The sequence below is a fragment of the Monomorium pharaonis genome, chromosome 6, assembly GCF_013373865.1.
Source record: "Monomorium pharaonis isolate MP-MQ-018 chromosome 6, ASM1337386v2, whole genome shotgun sequence".
Taxonomy (NCBI): domain Eukaryota; kingdom Metazoa; phylum Arthropoda; class Insecta; order Hymenoptera; family Formicidae; genus Monomorium; species Monomorium pharaonis.
The window spans coordinates 14,334,433-14,362,219 of NC_050472.1; the positions used below are offsets into that span (position 1 = coordinate 14,334,433).

Here is a 27,787-nt window from a genome sequence, read left to right on the forward strand (position 1 = left end):
TATACTACCGCGCCTAGAAAGCCCGGTCTTGATCGGAGTCGACCTCTGGAGCAAACTACGGCGGACACTCACGCCGCCCCCGCCCGGCGCCAGAACGGGACAAACGACTAGGAGATTGACCGCTGGAGCTCTCCGATAGCAGACCGGTGGCGAAATGGCGCAACTCCGCGACTTTTTGGCCACGGAGCTCCCTCGCTTCGAAACGATACGCGGACCAACCTCTAGAGTGGAGCACCATATCAGGCTCAAGTCCGGAGCTCCAATCAAACAACGGTACCGGCCACGCAACCCGGCCATGCAAAGCATGATCAACCAGGAGGTTGACAAGATGCTGGCGGAGGGGGTCATCGAGCCCTCACGCAGCCCTTGGAGCTCGCGACCCATTGCTCGTCAAAAAGAAGAACGGGAACCACCGGTCCTGTATAGACTTCCGACGGCTTAATGTCGTATCCGAAAAGGATGCTTACCCGCTCCCTCACATCACCGCCATGCTGGATAAGCTTCGCGGAGCCAGATACCTCTCGACGTTGGATCTGAAGAGGATATTGGCAGATCCCGCTCACCTCGGCAAGCCGGCCGGCCACTGCGTTCACAGTACCCGGGAGGGGGTTGTTCCAGTTTAAGGTCATGCCGTTCAAGCTACACTCCGCGCCCGCCACCTTTCAACGGCTATTGGACACAGTGCTCGGGCCAGAGCTGGAACCTAACGTCTTGGTCTATCTCGACGACATTATCGTCGCCAGTGCGACCTTCGAGGAGCACCTGCAGCACCTGGCCAAAGTCTTCCGCCGGTTCCGGGAGGCCAAGCTGCGGCTGAACCCCGACAAATGCTGCTTCTGCCGCGACCGCTTACGATGGACACATCATAGACCGAAAGGGAGTGCACACAGACCCCGAGAAGATAAGCGCCATCACCGGATGGCCAGCATCAACCACCCTCCGCAAGGTGCGTCAATTCCTCGGGATGGCATCCTGGTACCGGAGATTCAGCCCTGATTTCTCCACCTTGGCGGTCACGCTCATGGCGCTCACCAAGAAAAACGCACGCTGGACATGGGGGACAGCGGAGGAACGGGCGTTCAGACTTCTAAAGGAAGCCCTGACTTCCGCCCTAGTCCTAGCATGCCCACTTCAGCAGGCCCTTCCTGCTGCAAACTGACGCAAGCACCCAGGGACTGGGAGCCGTGTTAACCCAGAACCACAGACAGGGAGAGAAGGTCATTGCCTACGCCAGCCGGACGCTCAACAAGGCTAAGCGCAACTATAGTGCGACAGAGCTCGAGTGCCTGGCCGTGGTCTGGGGGATCAAACGCATGCGCGATTACCTGAAGAGTTATCGATTCACCGTCCTGACAGATCATCAAGCCCTCAAGTGGCTACAACAGCTGGAAGCACCTACGGGGCAACTGGGCCGCTGGCTCTTTGACCTCCAGCAGTATGACTTTGAGATCCCGGTAGAACGAGCCAACCGGACCATCAAGACGATGATTGCGCAATATGTGGAGAACCGCGAATGGGACCAACACCTGGAGGCCCTGTAGTTCGCATTCAACACTGCAAATCATGCGACAACCGGGTCTCCCGAATTCCTGGTCCACGGGAGGGAATTGGCGCATCCTGAGGATCGGCGACCCACAGAAGGGATGGCCCCGGAAGAACGCAGGCAAGCATTAGAGGAGGCCTATGAACTTGCCCGAATCCACCTGGTACAGACATTCCAGAAGCAGGAACGACAATACAACCTGCGCCGGCGCGCATGGTGTCCTCAAATAGAGGATCTAGTGTGGAAACGCGACCGAACATTGTCAAGCAAAAGCGACGCCATCAATGCAAAACTAGCCCCAAAATACGACGGGCCGATGGAGGTATGGCGCATCATCTCGCCCGTAATCATGGACCTAAAAGACGCCAGGGGATATGGCACCGTCGAGTCCACGTGCAAGACCTGAAACCGGATCCGAGAGACGAGGAGCCGAGAGGGATACCGACACCGAAGAAGAAGAAACACCGACCGACGAGTTGGAGGGTGACCAAGGTATAAATCCACTCGACGTAGCGTATCGCAAACACGACATTGCGTACTCCCACAGCAACGAGCTCGCCGACACGCGGCGAACAAGATACTCGCAGACAAAGCACTAAGACAAGTAATACCAAAAGATTCGCCTGTCGAGAAAAGAGCAGCCGCTGCTACTGCTGTCTGGGCAGTCATAAAAGCCAAGATAAAGATCGGTATGGATATGAAAAAGAATTCAACAAAAAAATCGATGAAAAAACCATATACTTCAAGCTGCAAAACGAGGTGGTGCATTACCGGTTTTACCAATATTGGATGCACTCGGATCCTTGATTGGTGGAGCGGCCGGTATGGGAAAGGCGGTGAACGACAACAAAGCCGTGCGACATCAGCTCGAGGAGTTGCAGCGTCACAATCGTGCGATGGAAGGTTACGGCTTATATCTCGCCTCGTACAGGGTGAGGAAAAATTATTGGTCAAGCTTTTGCCAGTCGATTCTACTCGTCGAGATCCCCAACATTGCATCATAAACATGGTGCCACAAAATTAACTTTCAAAATCATTTTTAATGTCAAATTTTTTTATTGGCTTAGTTGATTCTACTCGTCGAGCTAAACAAAAGTCTCAGAAGGACCATATGCCGGAAATCAATATTTCATAGAGAAATCTTCGTTTGAAGTATTTCGAAGCTAAAAAATTTCGTTAATTAATTGTCATGGGTGTAAAATCTGCTTAATCTACTCTTAACGCTATCTAGGAATAACGAATGGACGTGGTAGCTTTTGGTTCCCTTCGGAGTGACTTGATTATAGTGAGTTCCCCTCGCCTCTCACTTCTGGGTGACTTAATTATTGTGAGTTCCGCTTGCCTCTCACTTTATTGTCGTCGATGCTGCCTACAAACAAACAGAACTGACCCATCGACCCCAATAGCTCTAACCAGTTATGCTCGTCTGCCAGCTTCAACGTGACCACCACCTTTATCAATGCAAGCTTAAAGACTTTCCACCAAATTATCTCGCACTCTACGAAGCACAGGTCGATTTCGTGCTAAAGTAGCAACCGCCTCTTCAATACGATCTCATAAATCCTAAGCCGTCTTTAAAGTCCTGCCTGGCCCATAAACAATGGCTTTCAGAGCTCCCCAGAAATAAAAGTCCAGAGGGTTTAAATCAGGTAAACGAGCGGGCCATAAGAGTGGCGCAAGATTACGACCAATCCATCGAGTTTCAAAAGATCGTTGTAAAAAAGCGCGAACTTGCCTGCCCAAAATGCGGTAGAGAACCATCATGCATAAAAAAATTTGATTACGGGCATTCCTCGGAACCATACGTCGCAGTCAATTCAGGAGAGTATGACGTAGAAATACTCAACGCTTGACAATCGGTTTGAGAAACACAGGAGCAATACAATCATATCCCTGCCCAAACATTGACTGAAAAACAGCCCTGTTGAACTTTTTGGACTATTGCGTGTGGATTGCGTCTGCGCCAAATGCGAACATTTTGCCGGTTCAAAATGGAAGTGGTAGAAAAACTGGATTCATCAGTATATTTTTCAAAACACTATATTTTTCAAAAAGTGCCGATTTCTTCGAATCTTGCGAAGCATCCACCGACAAAAACGAAGACGAGCTGTGCGATCACCAAGTCGTAACTCATGCACTACCTGCACTTTGTAGGGTCGTAGACCTTCCTCACGGAGAATGCGCAAGACTGTTTTAAGATCAACTCTTACTCGCGCGCCTATGCGTCGTGATCTCATAACAGGATAAGTTCGAGCTAAAGCAATCACACGTTCCTCAATTCTCCAAGACACACGAGGACGACCTGCCCTATGGTGGCCAACACCTGCAAAATTTGTTCCTGATCATCGTTCATCGAGTCGTTGAAATTCTCGACGATCAGGCACGGACCCTAGACGTAATAATCTGCCATTAGGTTGGCGTCGCAACCATCTAGCATAAAGAGCTCATGCGCGTGTGTAATTAGCATGAACACGATCAATTGCTCGAAGCATTAGACGTTGGTCACGCCCATCCCTCTGCGACGGGACTGTCCCGATTGCGCACATAAGCGATTGGATACAGTAGTATTTCCCAATTGGACACAGACCCGATTGGTCACGGACCCGATTGGACACGGACTCAATTGGACACAGACCCGATTGGACACAGACCCGATTGCACACGGACCCGATTGCACACGGACTCGATTGGACACGGACTCGATTGGACACAAACCCGATTGGACATGGACCCGATTGCGCACCGATCCGATTGCACACGACCCGATTGCGCACCGACCCAATTGAGCACGGACCCGATTGCACACGATACGATTCCGCATTTCAGATAGTACATGGGTTAGCGACTTGGATGGGGTGGATGCGGGAGAGGAGCGAAGCTCCCCTTGCACCCCGTGTGAGGGTGTGTGTGTGTGTGTGTGTGTGTGTGTGTGTGTGTGTGTGTGTGTGTGTGTGTGTGTGTGTGTGTGTGTGTGTGTGTGTGCGTGCGTGCGTGCGTGCGTGCGTGCGTGCGTGTGCACAAAGCATTTTCTGCACCACATAGGTTTGCGATTATATATATATATAATATTTATAAATATTATAAATATTTTATATATATAAAATATTATATATGTAAAATATTTATAAGAAAGAAAAATATTATAATAAATATTTTGTACGTATTTTTATGTCTGAGTTTGCCAAGTATAAAATAATTATGATAAATATTTATGAAAATTTTAAAAATAAATATTTATGCTATTATAATTCAAAAATACAAAAATATTTCAGGTTTATATACCATAAATATTTTTTAGTACATTTTAAAAATATATTTTAAATATTGTTAATAATAATTTCTAAATAATTTATGAAAACGATTATATAACTTAAAAAATGTTTTTTAAAAATAAATTCGTAAAATATTTATAAAAAATTTATTCTAAATTTTCTATGCTATATATATATATATATATATATATATATATATATATATATAGGTTGTTTTTGTATTATTCTGCAATGCGGAATCGTATCGTGTGCAATCGGGTCTGTGTACAAACGGGTCGGTGTGCAAACGGATCCGTGTGCAAACGGGTCGTGTGCAATCGGGTCGGTGCGCAATCGGGTCTGTGTTTAATCGGGTCTGTGTCCAATTGAGTCCGTGTCCAATCGCGTCCGTGTCCAATCAAGTCTGTGTCCAATCGGGAAATACTACTGTGTCCAATCGCTTATGTGCGCAATCGGGCCTCACTCCTCTGCGACAGATCACAACCACCACGACTACCACGTCAAAGCATGCTACAGCAACGTTATTCTTAGAAAAAAAATTGGTAAAAAATTAAAATAATTTTTTTAATTTTACACTGAAAATTGATTCAAAATCAGCGGCGGTCTTCTAATAATCACGAAAAAGGTCTGAATATGGATGGAAAGTTTCTTAAGCACAAGTAACGAATGATTTATGGAGCGATATATTATTCCACTCTGAGGCAAATAACCGTTGCTTTAAGGAACCAACAGCCGTTAAAATGTTACTGGGTACCAAGATACCCGAAGGGAACCAAAATCTACCATGACCACTTCGTTGTTCTTAGATAGCGTTAAGAGTAGATTAAGCAGATTTTAAACCCATGACAATTTTACGAAATTTTTTGGCTTCTAAAAACTTCAAACGAAAATTTGAATCTATGAAATATTGATTTCCGGCATATGATCCCTTTAAGACTTTTGCTCGACGAGTAGAATCGATTAAGCTGATAAAAAAAAATTGACATTGAAAATGACCTTGAAAGTTAATTTTGCGGCATCTTGTTTATAACGCAATGTTGGCGATCTCGACGAATAGAACCGACTGGCAAAAGCTTGGCCAATAATTTTTCCCCACCCTGTACAAACGCGGACGAGAACTGTATCTCGCCCCGTACAAACATGGAAAAGATGTACAGAAGAAAAAAAAACGTCAAAGAAACCACATTAACACTGCCCGCGGGTGCGACGACAAACGTACAATTATCGCAACTGGCAAACCCCGCGCGTATTCCATATTTCAGGAATGTTTTCATGTGTAACGCGTTACCGACGAGTGGTGCGCGTCTAAACGAGAATGATATCGTAAATTTAAATGATACGGCGGGCTCCGGTACTCACTGGGTGACGTACGCAAAGAGGGGAAATCGCGTCGCATATTTCGACAGTTTCGGCAATCTTCGACCGCCTAGAGAACTAACGCGACACTTTGGGGACGGAGTGACAACAATCGAGTATAATCGAAACGCAGAAGCAAAATTGTACACCTAATATATTACTTTATATTATTATTTTATTGTATTATTATCACATATTTTATATTGTATTATTATATATTATCTCGTATTATATTATTACCTACTCTGATTATCTTATAAATTATCTTAATAAACAAATATCATAAAATATATTATCAAAATAAAAAATATAACAAAAATAATTCAAAAACGCAACAGAATTGCTCATTTATTGTATATTTTTTTGTTGTATTCCTTTACTTTCACACACTCCATCCTAGATATATATTCTTGCTCCCGTCACACTCATGTTCACTGGCGCTCACGTCCTCCGCCGCAGTGTTATTCACGCGTTCTCTCGTGCTTTCGTTCATTCTCTCTCACACTCTCATGCTCTTTCACACTCACATAATGAGTAGGATAGAGCATGCGACCGGAAACATTACAAATAGATTGGAGCATCATAGCTGTAGTGGTGGACGGGCGCGGATTCCGGAGCGCGATTTCCCCCTCTTATTCAGCCGTTCCTCAGTTACGGTCACGGACTTCGAAACGTGACCGCAAAACGCGATCCCCCTTCCAACTCATTTTGACGCGCCACGAGATCGCGTGACGTCCGCAGTACTATCTTCTCGCTCTTTCTCTCGTATTCTCTTGCGCTTCCGTTCTCTCTTTCACATTCATGATTTCTCTCATACCAGCGTTCTCTAGCATTGCGTTCTCCATCATCTTATACTTCTATCTAACCGTATGTAAAATAAAGATCATATACAGGAAAGAGAGATAGAATAACAATAGAGGGAGAGAATGAACGACGCGGCGATTAAGATGAAATTGCGTCCCATTTGACAACGCATCGGAATGACGTGAAGATGCAAAACTTCCTCCACATAGCGTTTCGCTGTCAATCCAGGAAATGATAAAACGACAAAATTTCAGGGTTGCTAAAAAAACATTTAAAAAGAAAAAACAAAACATTACGTTTTTTTTCTTAAAAACCTGTTTTTTAGTTTTAAACATGTTTTAAACAAGTGCGGGAAAAAACATGTTTAAAACATATTTACAACATGTACGACGCAATTCAGACGTTGTACATCAGATGTCGACACAGTGAAAACGTGTCTAAATACGTTTTACACGTAGCACAAGCACAGCATGCAGAGCACACTTGGGAGCGTAGTATAAAAGTTTTGCTACATGCGGCACTTATACGTACATTGTTTTCTTGTAAAGATTTACGTATAAAAATAAAGAAATATGGCCAGAAGACGGCAGGGTGCGGTTTGGCAACATTTTATAAGAATTAAAGGTGATGATAAACCGTTGATAGCAAAGTTTAAACACTGTTAAAAAGAAATGTGTTCTTTAGTAGCACGTATGAAGACGCATATAAATAAATGCAATGTCTTAAATAAAAATAAATCGTACAATCAATCTGAAGAGATCGACATTGACGACATTACATATAATGAAGGTACAAAAGAAAACAGTAAGTACATAAACACATTATATTATAAAATTAAATAATTATAAATATATAATAACATTTCCAATTTGCTATTTGCTACTAGAAATTATTACTTCTTCGTTACCATATACAATATTTATATATTATATAATAAATATTTTTTCAATTTTACTATTATACTACGTATTATCTTTTTTTACTATAGAAAATAAAAAATATACTTATTTTAGCAAATAATTTTTTTACAGATCGTCCAATAAATAATGAAAGCTTGAATGATAATACTGAAACTGACGAAACTGTTAACAAATCTTATGACACCAGCGTCACCAGGACTGAATTCAACATTTAAAGTAAACGTAGCAAAACAGTTAATCTCTTTGGAACTGTTGCAATTGCAAACCTCATGTTCAACAAGCGCAACATCATTATCAACAACTTCATTAAAATCAGAAATATCAGGCAAAAATTTAAATTCTATTGTAATAAAAACAAATTTAGAGAAAAAGAATATTGATTTACAGATAGCAAAGTTTATATACAGTACAAATTTATTGTTTCGACTTGTTAAACATAAAGAATTTCAAAAAATGGTTGATTTGTTACCAGGATACAAATCGCCAATTTGCCATCAAATTGCTAATAAATTATTATAAATAATATTTTTATTTCCGTAAAACAAAATGTAGAAAACAATTTAAAAGATAAGAGTTTGTATGGTGATGGATGGCTGGAGTAATCTTCATGTCGAGCAATAGTTTACATCTCAATAACCAACGTGTTAGAAGGAAGTATTCATTTGATAGATACAATAGATACTACTGACAACAGGCACCCTGCAGATTACTTGTTAAAATTAGCTGTCACAGCAATAAAAAGTTGTCAAAAATTTCGTTGTTCTATTAAGTTTTGTGACTGACAATGCAAGTAATATAGCAAAAATGCGAAGCCAATTTTCACAATATGAGGAAATAGTATGCCAATTATGGCATACGGTTGTTCAGCGCATATTTTGAATTTATTAGCAAAAGATATCGACGTGCCAGAACTTTAAAAAAAGGTAAAAAAAATAATAAAATACTTTAAATATAATGTAAATCTCAAGCTTTTAGTCACCAGGATAAATAATAAATAAATTTGATCTTGTTGTCAACCCAACTGGCAAAAATTTTATTTTGCCAGTTGGGCAAAATTTACAACGTTTCAACCTTTACTTTAGGTTCATATCAAGGTTCATATCAACCGCATGCGCTACAGGAAAGGCACATGGAGGCATATACATTAGTATTGTGCAGCAACACTGCTTTCAAGCTTCTCTTTGAAGAATCGATAAATAGTCTCCACTCATCAGACTTGTAATATCCAAGTTTCAGTTTGTTCATTAATCCAAACATTCGAGAATAAAAGAGTATATAATAAAAAAAGGGAGTGAATTTTCTCAGACTTGTCATACATATTCAATTTTCCCCGGGTAATGTGGTTACGCAAGCCTGCACACTCTAGATTATACATTTGTGACCCAAACTGCTTTTACAAGATGTTTTCTTGAGGTTAAGAAAAAATGAGCCAATTCAGCAATTCTGACCTTGAATGTCGATTCAGCGGGTCAAAATACATAAAAATAGACTAGTTTGATCCGCCGAACCTATGTTTAAAAAAATCTTTTTTTTGAGGTTACAAAATGAACTAATTAAGCAATTCTGACCTTGGATTTGGATTCGACGAGTCAAAATACATAAAGATAGACTAGTCCGGTCCGCCGAACCAACATTTAAAAAAAATTTTTTTTTGAGATTAGGAAAAAATGAACCGATTCAGCAATTCTGACCTTGGATTTATATTCAACGGGTCAAAATACATAAAGATAGACTAGTCTAGTCCGTCGAACCAACATTAAAAGAAAAAATTTTTTTAAGATTAGGAAATATGAGCTGACATTGCAATTCTGACCTTGGATTCGAATTCAGCAAGTCAAAATAGATAAAAATTGACTATTCTGGTCCGCCGGACCAACCACTTTTCCGGTGTGCCTGTGTAATTCTTATAAAATTTACGAAAAAAATTTATTGCACCCCATGGAGCGCGTCAAAGTATGAAAATTTTTGAACACAAAACACGTTCTTACTTTTAAAGAGATGCCGAAAAGAGAAAAAAAAAGAGGATCAAAATCTGACAAATCCCAGATAGCACAAGGACATCCATTGTATGTCCAATGGATATCCGCTTCTTGACATTCGGACGTCCATTAAGAGTCCAAATAAGGTCCGTCGGACAATCGATGGACGTCCATAGGATATACGTTTGTCACAATTTCGGACATTCATAGAAAGTCCGAAATAAACCAAATTTTGGACCTATTATGGTTTGATTATTTCTTTTGGGCCTTTTTCCAATTAAAGGGCTTACTGCAATAGTGGGTTAATCCACATTTTGTAAAAATCATCGACATAAAGCATGGACTGCGCATTTCCTGCAAAAAGCTCTTGAAAAGTGTCCGACAGAAAGACAAAGAGGAGACATCGTCCGGGTCAATTTTTTCCTTTGTCTAGCGCCCATTATGCTACTGGTTAGACAAAGACAGCGCTTGACCCAGACCAATTGCTGTGTCCCTCTATTGGTCGGAAAAAGAAACGAACAAAAAACGAAAAAGAAAAAGAAACAATAATAAAAAAGAAAGAGAAAAAGAAACAAAAATAAAAAAACAAAACGATAAAAACGAAAAAGAAACAATAATGTATTATAACAAACATTAAAAAAATACCATATAATTAATAGTGTTAATAATAAATAAAAAAATAATACGTATTATTTCATATTATTTCATATTATATCTAAAAGTAAAACAATTAAAATAAACCTTTTAAAAATTAAAAATAATATAATTTATTATTTATAAATTAATGTTAATTAGAACTATTGTAAATAATATATATATAATTTACAATATTTCTTTTAGATTATACAATAAAAATAAAAATAAATTACATAAAAGTAAGATCCAAGTGCGGACATAAATCAGATATCCAGCATAAGACGTTCTGAATAGAACATCCGTTTTAATTCCAATAATGGACATCCTATGAATGTCCATTTTATGTCCATGGACATGAGGACCTGAATTGGACTTAAAATGGACGTTCTTGGAACATCCAGTGCTATTTGGGATGTTCTTTAAAGTAAAAACTTCAAGGTTTAAAATGAAAAAAAAAAACTTTCCAATGCGATAAGTTTTCGTAAAGTTATGATTATTTCAAGTTAATTGAAATTTTGGTATAAATTTTTGTTGCGTTAATTTTGTTGCTTAGTATATAAATATGTACAAAATAAGACCTAAATTTAAATGTGAATTATGTACACATTTTGTATTTTGCATTTGTATAAATATTTTTCTAAATTTTAGATTATTGTTTTAAAGTGTCGGTATTTACTATTTAACAAAAATAATAAAGAATAATCTTTTTTTAATTTAAAAAATTAATTTGATTTATTACGATACCGTCTAGACGGGTGTATTGAACTTAAATTAGCTCATTATTCTAAATTAATTTATTAGTTAAGAAGTCAGTCTACTATTTCTTCATAACGTTTTTGTGTTTTTCGCCAAATTGCCTGTTTCTTTTCCATGTTGGGATATAACTCGAGGGTAGCAACATCTGTTCGTGTCGATCCAAGACCAACTTTGTTATGATTGCATCCGATAAGTAACTGTAAAAAAAAATAGAAACTTTTTATTAAAAAACAATTATCTAATTTTCTAAATATTAAATATGTAGCACAAATATATTGATTAATCGACCTTTCTGGCCAAATTTATTAGTTAGATATCACACACGTTTCGACCATAGATTTGGGTCCTTCTCAAGTGTTACAATAATTAATGAGGACACGCGTACATCATTTGTGATGTGTGCCCAAGTACATCATCTACAATCGCAACAAATAACACAGAACAATTAAGTTAATCTTAATTAAAAAAGCGCATAGGTTACATTACAACATTAGACAAACTTACAAAAAATAGTTTCGCGTGCATCATATAATTTGAATTGAATTCGTATGACATGTCTGTTGTGATCGAGGTATAATACCGTACTGATGGGAGAATACAGAAATTCTATGTCACGAAGACTAACAACAGGTTATTGACATTATATGAAGAATCGCAGTAAATATACTCTAGGAAGTACGAAGACATAAATGCTAAGTAACTTTTATTATTTTGTCATATATAGCCGTCAAACTATCTGTATCTTTTTGCAATTAATAGTATGGTCAAATTTTTTAATGAAAAACATCTCTGCTATCTCACTTTTTTTAGTTGACCGTTCTTTATGCAAATTGTAGGTTTCGACCAATTGAAATCATGTCCGTGTGATATACGATGTTCACTAACTACTGAATAATTCTTCGGATTTTTTAAAATATCACGTTGATGTTCTTTAACTCTTGTGCAAAGGTGTCGTTTGGTCTGTCCGACGTATAATGTTTTACAGGAAACGCAGTTAATTTTATATACAATGTCAGTGTTTTTTATAAAATCGAGCTTATCTTTACCTTTTATAATAATGGAACCTAGTGTCTTAGGAATTTTGTATAAGACGGAGAAATTTAAATTGTTATACACTGGCGCAAAAAAAAACGAGACAAAAATTTTGACCGATTTTTAGGCAATTTTTAAAGTGATGCAACTTTGCGAAAAATCATCCAAATTACATGTACCTTTTTTTTAATTAAAGGGCAAAGACTCTACTTCAAGAATCCCTAGGCGAAAATTTGATTTGTTAAGTGCAAACCCTTTGTATCGCATGAAAACTAAACATGTTTTTTTTAATTAAAAAAAGTAAAAGTTTGTTATCATTTTTCACAAGTTTCTCGTTAAAATTTGGCTGATATTAATCAAGATTCTTAAAGTTCATTCTTTTCTAAGCAATTAAAAAAAAAATACATGTCGATACGATGTTTTTTGTTGATTGCACGCGAGTTTGAAATTTGCACTGTATTTTAGGGTATTTTAGCAAATAAATACGGTATTTTTTGAATATCATAAATTTTGAGTATCAATATGATATTGCACATTGATTTTATTCGTGTTGAACTCAATTATACCGCTGTCATCAAAGTGACCTGATCTGCACCACGTGGAGAATGACGATCGGATTTTGTACATCATGTGGCCCTGAAAAGACTGATTTTTTAAAATAAAATTTGAATTTTTATTTTTTATGTGTGAGTATGTGTATATGTATGTATGTTTATGTGTGGATTTATGAGTATAGATGAATGTGATCTTCTGTTGACTTCAGTGAAATTGGTGCGTCAGCTATCCGTTACATTCAGATCAGTAAGTACAAATTTCCACCGATGAATTTCAGAGCCACATGATGTACAAAATCCGATCGTCATTTTCCACGTGGTGCAGATCAGGTCACTTTGATGACAGCGGTATGATTGAGTTCAACACAAATAAAATTAATGTGCAATATCATATTGATACTCAAAATTCATGATATTCAAAAAATACCGTATTTATTTGCTAAAATACTCTAAAATGCAGTGAAAATTTCAAACTCGCGTGCAATTAACAAAAAACATCGTATAAACATGTTTTTTTTTTAATTGCTTAGAAAAGAATGAACTTTAAGAATCCTGATTAATATTAGCCAAATTTTAACGAGAAACTTGTGAAAAATGATAACAAACTTTTACTTTGTTCAATTAAAAAAAAACATGTTTGGTTTTCATGCGATACAAAGGGTTCACACTTAACAAATCAAACTTTTGCCTAGGGATTCTTAAAATAGAGTCTTTGCCCTTTAATTTTAAAAAATGTACATGTAATTTGGATGATTTTTCGCAAAGTTGTATCACTTTGAAAATTGCCTAAAAATCGGTCAAAATTTTTGTCTCGTTTTTTTTTGCGCCAGTGTATATTCGACTAATATTTTCGCTAATACCTTTGATATAAGGAATGGCAATAAATCCGACAGAGTCACGAGTTTTGTTTTGTGTGATGTTAAATGGATTATTGAGTATCCCAACACGGTTGTAAATATGTCTTTTAATAAATGACTATTGCATAAGGTAGTTGTTATTAAAATTTTTTTAACTTTGTTAATATTATCGGTATGGAACCATTCAACTGCTAATAAAATTGCATGGTCCACCAAATTAATAATAGTATTAATTTTATATTTTAGCGGATGATTAGAAAAGTAATTTGTATATCGTCCGGAAAAAGTAAGTTTGTGAAACCAATCAGTGATTAAAAAACCGTTGTCTCTAATAACAAGAGTGTCGAAAAAACTCAAAACTCCATTTTGTTCTACATGTGTAAATTGAAGGCGTGTATGATATTTATTAAATATGTTAAGAATTTCATCAATCTTTGCTGTCAGTACTACAGCAAAAATATCGTCCACGTATCTATAAAATATTTTTATATCAAATTGTAATGATTTTAAACAATGTGTTTCGAGGTCATCCATCACCATATCAGCTAGAATAGATGAAAGGGAAGACCCCATAGAACTACCATGTATCTGTTCATAAATATTGCCATTGTTAAAACTCGTCGAATCTAATATGAGCTGTAGAGCGTGTAAGAATTGTGGTAAGTGCATTGTAGTTTGCGTGGATATATATTCCCATCTATTTTCAATAGCTTTAATAACTAATTGTTTTAGTATGTTTGTAAATAGAGACGTTACATCTAGCGAAATTAAAGTTTCATCAAGACAGATTGTAAAATTCTTTATCGCTGTCGCGAACGACCAACTATCTTTGATAAATGAACTCGGCTTCGGTACAGATTTTTCTGAAATTTCGTGTATAAAATGTAAAATATTATATAATGGGCTACCTATTGTCGATACTATGATGCGCAGTGGAAAATCTTTCTTATAAATTTTGGGTAGTCCATAGCATTGCGGGAGGTTACCATTAGTGCAATTAAGTTTTTTATATATATTTTTTGTTATCTTTTTGTCTCGCCAATTTTTTATTAGTTGATTTAATTTGTGAGTGATGCAATTGATCGGATCTTTTGATAATCGTTTGTAAATCTTTTGGTCAATGAGTAAAGAAGTCATTTGATTAAGATATACATTTTTATCCATTACTACAGTAACCTGACCTTTATCGGTATTTAAATATGTGGCATTAATTTTTTAAATATTTTTTCTTTATTATTTGTTGTGATTGCCACATTCAGTAATGGTAGTACGAAACCAAATCACTACAAAGAAAAGATACATTTTCAAAATGAGTGTCACTTAATAAAAGGTGTATACGCAATGACGCGAGTATCTCGTTTGGGCACGTAACGATTGGACATGCACGATTGGACACGCACGATTGGACACCGCATGATTGGACATCGCACGATTGGACACCGCATGATTGGACATCACACGATTGGACACCGCATGATTGGACATCGCGTTATTGGATACCGCACGATTGGACACCGCATTATTGGATACCGCGAAATTAGACACCGTACGATTGGATACCGTACGACATACACACGGGGAGTGCAAAGAGAAGCCTTCGGCCCCTTCTCCCGCACCCACCCCGTCCAAGTCGCTAACCCATATACATTACGAACAAAGTAAAGTTCACATGCATTTGCAGATTTTCAATAAAATTTATTAAATGGGTTAACGACTTAGACGGGGTGGGTGCGGGAAAGGAACCGAAGGTCTTCCTCCCTCGCACGCGCGAAGCATTCTCTGCACTACATGAGTTTGCGACTTTCCACGTGAAACGAGATGCTCGTAAAAATACGTATATAGTCATTTAAAATTCACATTTTTTTCTGGCAGAGCGACGCTTTTTTCTGCCAGATGTTTCTAAGGTTAGATAATCTGTCATATATTAACGTTTTTCACTAGAAAACTGTGCAGTGTCTAATAATGCGGTGTCCAATCGTGCGGTATGTATGTTTTATTAGTGTAATTCAATTATACGGTATCCAAACGTTCGGTGTTCAATCATGCGATGTCCAATCATGCGGTGTCCAATCGTGCGTGTCTAATCGTTATATGTCCAAAAGGAGATCATCCCGCAATAACGTAAGAGCTAATTGCTACGATTAAGAATTAATACTCAGCAGCTGCAATCAACAATCGTAACAAGATCACCGAACGCCCTTTAAGTAACGGGTCACGGTCTCGAGATAGTTCATCCGTTCATCTGCATAAACATAAGACGAGCGCGTAACAGTGTGACAATAAGAATTGAATAAAGGTGTGTAAACTTAAGTGTGTAAACCTAAGTGAGTGTTATTGAAAATAGTATTTAAAATACAATCAGTAAAAAATCAGTGAAATCAGTAAAAATATACATATTTTCAGTGGTACACTTCTCAATCAGTAAAATAAGCACTTTAATCTTTTACTGGTTATATACTAACTCTAAAGTAAAAATCACTAAGACATTAAATGCTAATTATTTAATGCTAGTTATAAGTATGCCACCGTAAATCAATGGCAATACACTGATTGCATTTTAAAGAGTAAAATATTGTAACGAGCCGTTTACTGCTGCCTACGAAGATACAAGCGTCAGGCCGTTACTTCCTACCTCGCGCGGTCCTCTCCGTTCTTCTCTATTCCCCTCATCACCGAGTGGAGAGTATATAAGCCCTCCACCGACTTCAGGGAGCTTCCCGACTAAGCGTACTGAGCTGGTCGTACCTCCTGACGGATTGAATCAACCTTCCTAGTGCGCGCATTGAGTGCCCTAACCTAACAACCCGAATCCTTGCCTAGGCACACAGTGAGCGCCTTCCCGGCCACACACTATCCCGATCCGCACCCCGAGTTCTCGACCGCGCACTGAGCAGTCACGCATCGTCCCATTCTGAAATCCTCGTATTAAGGGGGGAACCGGTGCCGCGAACAATCACCCACGCGCAGGGAATCACCGATAGCGTTGATCGACATCAACTAATGCGCCGAACAGCTGACACCGGGTAAGCGCGCCGCACTGCCAATCGCACCGCTTAAGATACTGTGCCGTGTCACCCGTCAGGCCGGCCACCGCACGCAAGCGACACCACGCGCCGTAACGCCGCGAATACCGAGCCTTAAAACCACACCGCGCCGCCGCACCACCGCAAACAATCCGGATACCGCCGCGGTCAGTCCGGACACCGCGTCACCGCCGACGACTCGTCAAGGTGAAGTCTCATGGAGCAGATTACGCGGAAACGGAACGTGCGGATCACCAATCATGGATCATTCTGATAGAACCTCTTTCAAAGATTCCTTCAAAACAACTCCTGTGATTTGTGATCCGCTCATTCCACTTCCGCATAATCCGCTCCATGGGACTCCACTCTCAGGCATGCACAAGGTCTGTAGATAAACGACGAGAGGAGAAGAAAGATCTTTGCATTGTTACACATTTGGCCCCAACATGGCCGAGGCCAGTACGATGTATCAATTCCACCTTCCCCACATTCCACTTTTACTATTATACTACTCACTCACTCTTCCTGTACAACAAACACTACACTTTATAGCCCTAAAATAGCGCTCATGTGAAGACCTTCCTTCCCCTCCCGTTGTTCATCTACAGACCTTTGGCACGCACATACAGCACAACGGCAAACACGCCGTCAACGATATACTGCGCCTCGCCTTGCAACGAAAACCTTCCTGTATATATTAGCGTTGGGACCTGTACTATATTAGCTTAGGATTTATCTTTCTACAATAAACAAATAATAAAACGTATACCGCCTGTCTTTTCACTTATTCACGTCCGTCGCCCAAATCTTGAATCCCGTGGCTATCCGTAGCCAATCAGCAAACAAAATTTGGGTTTTGCGAGTTTTTTCTTATATTCATTACACAGATTTTACATGCTACAAGCATCCCGTTTTCGATATCGCTATCGAGTGTGGGCCACCACACTGATGTGGCGCGTCCGACCGCGCTCGTCACAAGGGCGTAAGCCCGACCGAAGGGGTCGGTCTGGGGCTCCTCCTCGACGAACCGAGGGGGATACGACTTTGTTTTATTATCTTTTTTCTTTCTAGCTTCCGTATTACCGTTTTTCCATTTGTACTATTAATTAAGCTACTTTGTACTAGAGTTAAGGCGCCGAGTGTGGGCTCATGTCGGATTGTATTAAACTCGGAGGAGGAGCAGCCGTCGTGGAAACTTTGTAGCGAGCTATCGACAGTGGACGAGGTGCCTCGCAAAGAGTTTTCCCGCCGAGCCGTGCGTCGGGCCCCGCTGTGCGTGGCCGCCCCTGAGCTACGAGGATACCGACCCCGCAAGGATGCCGCATGACTACAAGACGATTCTCTGGAGGAATCACGCCGAGGGCACGCTACCGGGCTGCAGACCGGGGAAGCGACCAACACCAACCGCCCGCCAACCAAGATCGGTTCGGTCGCAGCCTGACCAGTCGGACCAGCCGAAAGCAGCAGGGCAAGAAAATTCTCGCCGGCGGAAGTCATCACGCGCGGATCACGGAGATCTCGAGGGGTGAGGCGGCGCTGCGATAGGCCGAGAATCCTGCGACACGTGCGGATCCACCTATCAAAAATCGAAGCGCGCACGCGCCTGCGCGGCGGCTCGAGCCGGCCGGCGCGGGACCGGGGCTCCTCACTGTTCGGTAAGCCATGCGCTATCTTGCGCATCGACGAGGACGAGCCCCTAAGTTACCGCATTGTGGAGAAATAGCTACCGATTTCGAAGGACCAAGATACCGTTTTGTAAGGCCATCACTCGGCAGCCATCGATCTACATAAGATTCGGATAAGGCGGTCGACTCTCGTGCGGGTCCGGATAAAGGATACCGTTTATTGTTGTGTTACCGGTCATCTGACATCCGTTACCGTTATTGCGGTTATTTTGTGTTGAGTAACTCGAAATAGAAAGTAGAGTCTCATGGCCGCGCGAGAGCTTAAACCGACCAGCCCCGAATAGTAATAACTAAGTACGTCCCTCTCGGACAAAGTCGGCACCGACAGTTATATTTAGTTATAGTCGAGTCAATTGTTACCGCGAAATTGTTTCCGCATATATTATCCTTGTTGTTATTCGGGCGGAGAGCCTCATCGGCCTCCCGCTTCGTGTAAGATTTTATAGTTTCCGCATTTTCTTTGTCTGGAAGTCGTGTTACCGTCTCAATTGAAAATATTTACAAATTTGTTGTGTTCAGATCATTTGATTAAAGTCAATTGTTTTTACTGTTACCGTATCCTCTAATCACCGAAGAAATATAGTTGATTGTTTATTTGTTTAAAAATTGAGTACCGAATCTTTTCTGCGACCTGTCTCAATCCGACATCTCCACACGTCTCATCTACTTAAGAAGCACGCCCCTCTACCGCTTCGAGTAAAAGAGCTACCGGCTGTAGTAACGTTTTCTCTTGTGTTACCGCATTATCGCTATTTATTGTGTGGCGCGAGAATTCGCGCCTGGCGCCCAAAATATAGAGTTTTGTGAAGATACCGTTTACGCACGTTACCGCTATCGTATCGAGAGCAATCTCGAGCGATATATTGGGGATACCGTATACGCAAGTTACCGCTATCGTATCGAGAGCAATCTCGAGCGATATATTGGGGGATACCGCTTACGCAAGTTACCGCTATCGTTTCGAGAGCAGTCTCGAGCGATATATTGAAGATACCGTCCCGCGAGCTACCGATATCGTTGGGGGAATTTTTCAAGTTCCATTTGGGGGATACCGTTTTCCGAAGCTTCCGATTTTCGTTGAGAAAGCGTTACTAGTCACTCTCAGTAAAGGTTACCGTTTAATTGGGCGTAGCCCCCTCGGACCTGGCGGTTCCCGAGGGAAAGCAACGTCGCAACACATATAACCTCGCTGTTTTGTTTTAACGATTCTAAAGTGTGAAAGGTGCATCTCACTTAAGACGCTTGGTTGTAATGCCATAGGCACGACCACCCTGAAGCCCCAAAGCAAACATCCCTTTTCTACAGTTAATTCAAATCTTTTTCCCCAATAGGGTTTTTCATCTGGGATTAATACGTGTTTCATCGGCCAACCTTGCATTACAAATTTAATTATATTTCTTAAATTTAGATCTTTTTTACTGTAATCCGCAATCGTGTGTCTTTAATACATTTATACCTCCTTCGATATAATTAATGCATGAATATTCACTGTCGAAAATCGGTACATTATCGTTAACCGGAAGGCGCGACAGAGCATTGCAATTTCCGTTTTGCTTCGTTCGTATATATTCTATCTTGTAAGTGAACCTAGACAAGAAATACGTCCACCTCTGGAGCAACCGACTTGCAATCGTGAGTGATACCTCCTGTTTTAATCTAAATATATTGTTACAATCGCGCTGGACGCACGATGCATTTCGATTCTCGGCTGCGCGGCGTCCTCCTTAGCAACCACGCTGTTTACGTGGACGCGCTCGTCAGATTTGATCCGGAGCTGTCAACCCAAACGGACGTGCTCCGTTCCTTTGTCCGGAAACGTTCTGTATTACAAGCTTTACATTAAAGAGCTTTGAAAGAGAGAAAACGTCTTTCTTATTTCGTGCGGGAGTGCGTGAGTGAGAAAGCGAAAGGCAGTTTTGCCGGGCAAACACAACAATATATATGAGCGGCTTATGGTCCGTACGCAATGTAATGTTTCGTCCATATATGTAATTATAAAATTTTTAAACCCAAACACAATCGCTCCGGCCTTTTTATCAATCAGTGCCCTATTTAATTTTTTGTCGAGTATTACTTTCAATGCAAACGCGATCGGTCTTTCTATGTTATCTTCATATTTATACGACAATATTGCGGACCATAATTTGACGCTCACACGCTAGTATTAGCTCTTTATTTGGGTTGTAATGTGTTAGGATTTTAGGCTTCACAAGCTCCGTTTTTAACCAGTCAAATGCGGTTTGGCAGGCCTTTGACCAAGTAAACTTTTCTTCTTCCTTAGTCGCGTTATACAATGGTTTGAGCATCTCGGCTCTATTTGGGAGAAATCTTTCGTAATAAATAACGAGGCCTAATAGGGATAATAATTGTTTAGCATTTTTTGGAATCGGTGCCTCGATCAGGGCTCGAACTTTCTCTCGCGATTTGTACAATCCGGTTTTGTCAATTGTGAAGTCCAGAATGTCGAGTTTTTCATTAAATAAATCACATTTCTGCAAATCTACTTTAAAGCCTTTTTGTTCTAATCGTTGAAAGACTAGGTATAAGGTTCTCATATGTACCTTATCCGTTGCCCCGAGACAATAAATATTATCCAAGTAAGTAACCGCATTGGCAATATCTTTAATTGTTAATTCCATGATTCTTTGGAACTCCCCCGGTCCCCACCAGCTACACCATTTGTTAGTTTCTTGTAATAAGCCTTTGTGAGTAATAATAGTCAGCAATTCCCTCGACGCTTTATCAACCTCGATTTGCATGAGACAAGTCGATCTGCGAGATGCAACCCTCCCCCACTGAGTGCTGTAAATATTTCGTTAATTAATGGTAATGGATGTTTATTTATGATTAAATTCGGATTTACCATAAGTGTAAAATTTCCGCAAATTCGTACTGATCCATCAGCCTTAATAACGGGAATAATCGGCGTCGCCCATCAACTTATCTCCATCCCTCTCTCTTCTATATGATCAAGTTTAATTAACCGCTTTAATTCATCGTCTATTCGTTTTCGTAATGCGAAAGGAACATGACGTGCTTTTAGCGCCACAGATACAGTACTTTCTTTTACATATAGTTTTACCGTTCCATCGTTGTATAAGCCTACTCCTGGACTAAAAAGTTTAGGGAATTTAATTTTGAGGTGCCGTAATAACCTATTAGCCTTGTCTATATTTTTACAATCTACGATATTTGCTTCTTGCATATTAAAATTTTGACTGTCTTCCGCCGATGCTTGCAATTTTGATTCTATTAATGGCCACAATCCGAAAGCGTTAAGCCAATATCTTCCCATTAGCACCAAACCTTCCTGATCAAATACATACAGATCTAAGCGTGCCTCTTTACCTCCTAACGTTACAACCACGTCCTTCATAACACTCGTTGTTTTTAAAGACGTATGCCCGTATACATACAAAACGAGATCTGTATTTGATAACTTCGTGTTCAGAAATAATTTTAATTGTTGTGATTTTGAAATAATTGCAAAATATGTGCCGCAATCTACCTGCATTTTTAGTCTTACGCCGTTTACTTGGATGTAAATATTGAGGATCCGCTCGTAACATCATACAGTCCCTATTATTCAAACTCGCGTCCAATGCCTTCGTTTCGGGCGTTTCCAGCATCAAGAAGTCGTCCTGAGACAAATTTTCCTTTTTCGCCTCCGTCTTCTGTCTGTAAGTTCAGCTGATTTTTTGTTTTATCCCTGCACATAACTGCCAGGTGTCCTCGTCGATTACACTTTGTACATGCTTGAAACCGGGCTCGGCACTCGCGCGCAAAGTGATTGGACTTCCCACAACAATAACAAACCGACGTCTCCGTGCTTCCTTTCCTTCCTCTGCCTAAACTAAAGTTCGCTTTATTCTTCTGATAGTTGGTTTTGTTAACATGCGGCGAGTGTTGCTTTGACGCTTTGCGTGTCGACGTCGAAAAATTGACGTCGAGCTTCTCTATATTTGACTGCATACTTTCCGTGTTCGCTGCGTTCTTCGCGTTTTCTTGCGCTACTGCAATTTTGTATGCCTGGTCAAATGTCAAAATTTCTTGTTTAAATAATTTCGTTCTCGCATCCTAGGCTGATAAGCCACACACGAGTTAGTCCCGCAGTCTGTCTTCTAATTTATTAAAATTGCAGTGCAGTGCTAGCGCTTTTAAGCGACCTACAAAATCAGCCAATGTCTCTGTCGGAAACTGCTTCGCTTGGTGAAATTTACACCTTTCCATTTGTTCGGACAATTTTGGACACAAATGATTACTGTCTAGCTTTATTAAGTCTTCATATCTTTTGGTTTTTGGCTTCGCATTTGGTGCACATTAGTTTTAAATCAGCTGATACATATCCGGTCCGATTTTTGTGAGCAGAATTGCGACCCTTTTTGGGTCCTCATTCACGTCGTTCGTTACGAAGTATAATTCCATGCGCTCTGACGATTCCCAGTCGTCATTGTTGGGGTTAAATTCCCAGCGGTTTTGAGGATCTTCCATATCGATGTGTTTACGTTTTGTACTCGCTGCTCCTGGCTGTCCTTCGGTCGCTTGCGCGTTTTGAATTCCGGAGTTTCCTGCGCTGCTATGAGCAGTGCTTCTTTGGGAATTTTTCCTCTTTTCTCTCACAATTTTTACGAGCGCTTTCGCAACTCCTCGATTGTAGTTGTAGGAGGCGATTTATAACCTGCCCGTTATAACTTCTATAGCTTCCGCTTTGTTTAATCTATACATCCACGATGTTCTACCCTCTTCCTTCTGATCACTGATACTCCCATCCGACATTAATTCGTTTTACTTAACCGACACTGCTTCAAAATTTAGATTACAACGAATATCAGCGTCGTGCACGTGTTTAACTCGTATTCGTATATGTTTTAAACTTAATCGTGTCGCTGTACTATTGAATGTTATATTCACTAATCCTCGTCACCAGAATGTGGTATTCGTTAATTAGGATTGGGCACCGTTTACTTATACTCGAGTTTATTACGCCAAAATACAGATACAAGTGTATTACAGTCAGTGCGCCTTAACGCGATGGGAGCGTAAGTCGAACTGAGCCCCAAGCCTCGGCGCTGCGGCAGCGCGCTCTCACAGCTATACGCTTACACGAAAGTCATAACGTAAGTAAACACCATACGGCACAAGTCGGCTCGTTGTCTCGCGACGTTAATGTGTCTCGCGTGTGTCAAAACAGTTATTGTGTGTTACTTAAAAACAAAGACTTAAACCATAAAATATTGTCTTAAAATTATAAGCCATTCTGCTAAGGTCCTATAATATGAGTGGAATCTGTTCACTCGTAACATAAGAGAAAAATTCACTCGAAGAAATAGTGAAGACTTCATTTTCTCATCGAGTGAATATTCACTTTAAAATGAGTAACATGTTTTACCCCATATTCAGAGTTAAAACAATCACTTTTGTGAAAAGCAGATTTTCACAAGTGATTATTTTAACTTTGAATATGGAGTAAAATAAGAAAGTTGCAGTATTTCCATTATCGGTTGATGTGAAAATCAACTCATTTGGAGTGATAACTGTTTTATGCATGGATTATTATCAGTTTATGTATTTATTTATTAATATGTATTAATGGACAAATTCATAAAATTATTAGGAAGTAAATTTAAAATAGTAGAAACTGTTGATTATTAAGTTTTATTGCTGCTATATATAATGGGGTATTTTTCTTGGTTTTTATAATTCACTAATTTAATAATTAATATAAAAATGATAACCTGGATACAATTATATATATATATATATATATATATATATATATATATATATATATATATATGCGTAGATGTGAGCATAATGAAATACCAGATATGAACACTTACTTATGACTTTTCTCCATTATTTGACGATAAATGTTTTTCTCGCATTTCTTGAAAGAAACCACCATTATTTATATTGATTACACAGGCACACCAAAAAGTGATTGTTGCGGCGGACCAGATTAGACAATCCTTATGTATTTTGACCGGCTGAATCCGAATCCAAGGTCAGATTTGCAGTTAGCTCATATTTGCTAACTTTAAAAAAAAGTCTTTTTAATGTTGGTCCGGCGGACCAGACTAGTCTATTCTTATGTATTTTGACCCGTTAAATCCAAATCCAAAGATAAAATTGCTGAATTAGATAATTTTTTCTAACCTCAAAAAAATTTCTTTTTTAATGTTGGTCCGGCGGACCAGACTAGTCTATCCTTATGTATTTTGACTCGTTGAATGCAAATCCCAGGTCAAAATTATTTAATTGATTTATTTTTTTCTAACCTCATAAATATTCTTTTTAAATGTTGGTCCGGCAGACCAGACTAGTCTATTTTTATGTATTTTGAACCGCTGAATCGAAATTCAAGGTCAGAATTGCTGAATTGGGTCATTTTTTCCTAACCTCAAAAAAACACCTTATAAAAACAATTTGGGTCACAAATGTATAATCCAGAGCGTGCAAGCTTGCATAACTATATTACACAAGAAAAATTCATATGACAAGTGAAAAATATGTATGACAAGTCTGAGCTTCTGTAAATGAATAACGCAGAAAATTTACTCCCTTTTTCTATTGTATCTAACTCTTTTATTTTCAAAGGTTCTGTGCAATGGCTTTCTCTTACGTTTCTTCCCTTTCACAGAGACATCTCGTTTGAGCGTCCAGCAGAAATCAGCTATCATGTTCACATCCCACTTGCCTTGACATCGATGCTCTATCTCCTTGATGTCCTGATAAAATCTTTCTCCCTGTTCTTCACTATAATCTAGATTTTCTGGGAAGTAATCAATAAGAATTCAAGAAATACAACTTAAGATTCATTAAGCAACCTAGTTTTCTATAGTTCTCCATCATCTCCGCCACCTTTTTTCTATAATCCTGGCTTTTGTGGTTTCCTAAAAAATTGTCTGTGACATCTTTGAAACTCAGCCATGCTACTCTTTTGTATTCATTCATTTTGGTGACAAAATTGTTGTCTCTCAACATTTTACGTATTTGAAGTCCATCGAAAATTTCTTCCCGCAATTTTGCATCAGAGATGTTGGAAAATTTTTCTTGTAAATACTGGTAGCATTCACCTTTTTTATTTAGAACTTTCACATTGTTTTATGAGTTCTAATTTGAAGAGATAAAAGAAGAACTTTTTAAGGCTCAACTAGCGGTTTATTTATGATATTTTTATACCCAGATTGCAAAGACGTCCTTGTCGTTGCCATTCTTTTCTTATGTAATAGTTCATTCGATCTCTACTATTCCATTCACATAGGAAGCACGAAATTTTTGTGTAACCTGATTGTTGACCCAATAATATGGTAAGAATTTTCAGATCCCTACAAATTTGCCATCTATATTCTGTGTATTTAATTTTTTCAAAAACTGTTTTCAGTTTACTGTTTTCGTACTCTTCTTTTATCACTACCGAGTGCGCTACAGGAATGGAGGCATATACATTAGTATTGTGTAGCAACACTGCTTTTAAGCTTCTCTCAGAAGAATTGATGAATAGTCTCTACTCATCCAACTTGTAACATCTAGATTTCAGTTTGTTCATTAGTCCAAACCTTCGAGAATAAAAAAGTTATATACATATAATAGAAAAAAAGTGAATTTTCTACGCTATTTATTCACAAAAACTCAGACTTGTCATACATATTAAATTTTTCCCGGGAAATGTGGTTACGCAAGCTTGCACGTTCTGTATTATACATTTGTAACCCAAATTGCTTTTACAAGGTGTTTTTTTTTAGGTTAAGAAACATTTAAACATTAAAGTTTTTTTTAAGGTTAGGAAAAAATGAGCCAATTCAACAATTCTGACCTTGAAGTTGGATTCAGCGAGTCAAAGTACATAAGGATGGACTAGTCTGGTCCGCCGGACCAAGATTAAAAAAAAATTTTTTTTCTAGGTTAGGAAAAAATGAGCCAATTCAGCAACTCTGACCTTGGATTTGGATTTAGCGTGTCAAAATACATAAGAATAGACTAGTCTGATCCGCCGGACCAACATATGAAAAATTGTTTTTGAGGTTAGAAAATGTGAGCTAGCTTTGTAATTCTGACTTTGGATTTGAATTCAGCGCGTCAAAATACATAAGGATTGACGTGTCTAGTCCGCCAAACCAACATTAAAAAATTTTTTTTGAAGTTAGAAAATATGAGCTAACTTTGCAATTCTCACTTTAGATTCGAATTCAGCGGGTCAAAATGCAAAAGGATTGACTTGTCTAGTCCGCCGGACTAACCACTTTTTTGTGTGTGTGTCTATGTTATGTATTATTATAATCTCGACTCCCCTAAAATATTATAATAAACTTATGTACTTTTAAAATATTTTAAAGAGATATTACGAGAAAAAAACGAAAATCAAAAAATCAAAAATATTTCGGTTATATACGGTTTTTCCATCGTTTGACCGCCATATTAAATCCGCCATGTTAAATTTTTGAAAAATCGCAATAGGATTAGAAAAAACAGATATCTATTCCACGATTTATCTTTATTGCAATAATCCCAATAATATTTTTGCATCCAAAATGTGGAATTTTTAGAAAAAAATGTCAAAAAATGTTGTTCTTTTTTGGAAAAATGGGTCCTTAACTTTTTTTACTCGCTTTGTATGTCAATTCTGAAGGCCGACATTCGAAAGAGGAGTTTTTAGACTATCAAAAACGCTAAGCTAAATTTTTTTTCTACGTCTATGTAAAAAGTTTTAGCGTTGAACGTAAAGAAAAAATAGTGGACCTAATATTTGGTCCTAAATGGGTTAATCTAATACTAATACTAACAATACAAAAGAAAACTAATCATAAGCAAAACTAAAACTTAAGGGTAAATATAAAATTAAAATGAAAATAATAGAATAAAAATAATAGCGTCCTGGCAGACTGCAAGAAGGATAAAGCAATATCAGACTAATTCAGATGCCAACAGAAATGAACGGAGAAGAGCCTTAAAAGTATGCAGCAAAGATGCGGATACAATGTTATCATATTATCATGTCAGGGAGAGTGGCGGAAATAGATCGCGGATAGATAAAAAAAATTTCTATAGCAGTGGTTCTATGACGAGGAATATGAAAAATTTGTGATGATGAGATTGGATCTCCTTAATAAGGAACCAAGAGAGATGAATAGTTCACGTAAGTAAGAAAGAAACTGGAGATTAAGAATACAGTAGGTTAGGAAGCCAAGAAAATACAGCCTCCTATTTTCAACAGAAAGCCATTCAAGACGACGTCTGAATGATGTAATATGTTCATCACGCCTCAGATTAAAGATGAATCTGATACAACAGTTAACAAGTCTCTGTAACTTGATGTTCAGTTCATTATTCAATCCGTGATAGACCAGATAGCAGTAGTCAATATAAGGCA

General features: G+C 38.9%; 1 protein-coding gene across 7 annotated transcripts in view; it reads right to left on the minus strand.

The window, feature by feature from the left end:
• LOC105837671 (angiogenic factor with G patch and FHA domains 1) overlaps window positions 1-27,787 on the minus strand; it is a 125,419-nt gene that overhangs the window by 49,715 nt on the left and 47,917 nt on the right. For 4 of the 7 annotated variants that reach the window (XR_004963953.1, XR_004963954.1, XR_004963956.1 and 1 more), the window contains 2 exons: window positions 11,555-11,682; window positions 11,344-11,463 (listed from right to left, as the gene is read on the minus strand). The exons of 1 other annotated variant lie outside the window; for it this stretch is intronic. Coding sequence is in view for 2 of the 6 variants with exons in the window: in XM_036289195.1 (XP_036145088.1) it covers window positions 11,320-11,463 (144 nt within the window). In the remaining 4 variants the exon portion in view is untranslated. Of the gene's footprint in view, window positions 1-6,529; window positions 7,235-11,214; window positions 11,464-11,554; window positions 11,683-27,787 lie in introns of those variants that run through there. 2 more of the 7 variants (XM_036289197.1, XM_036289195.1) reach the window with 2 other exon arrangements.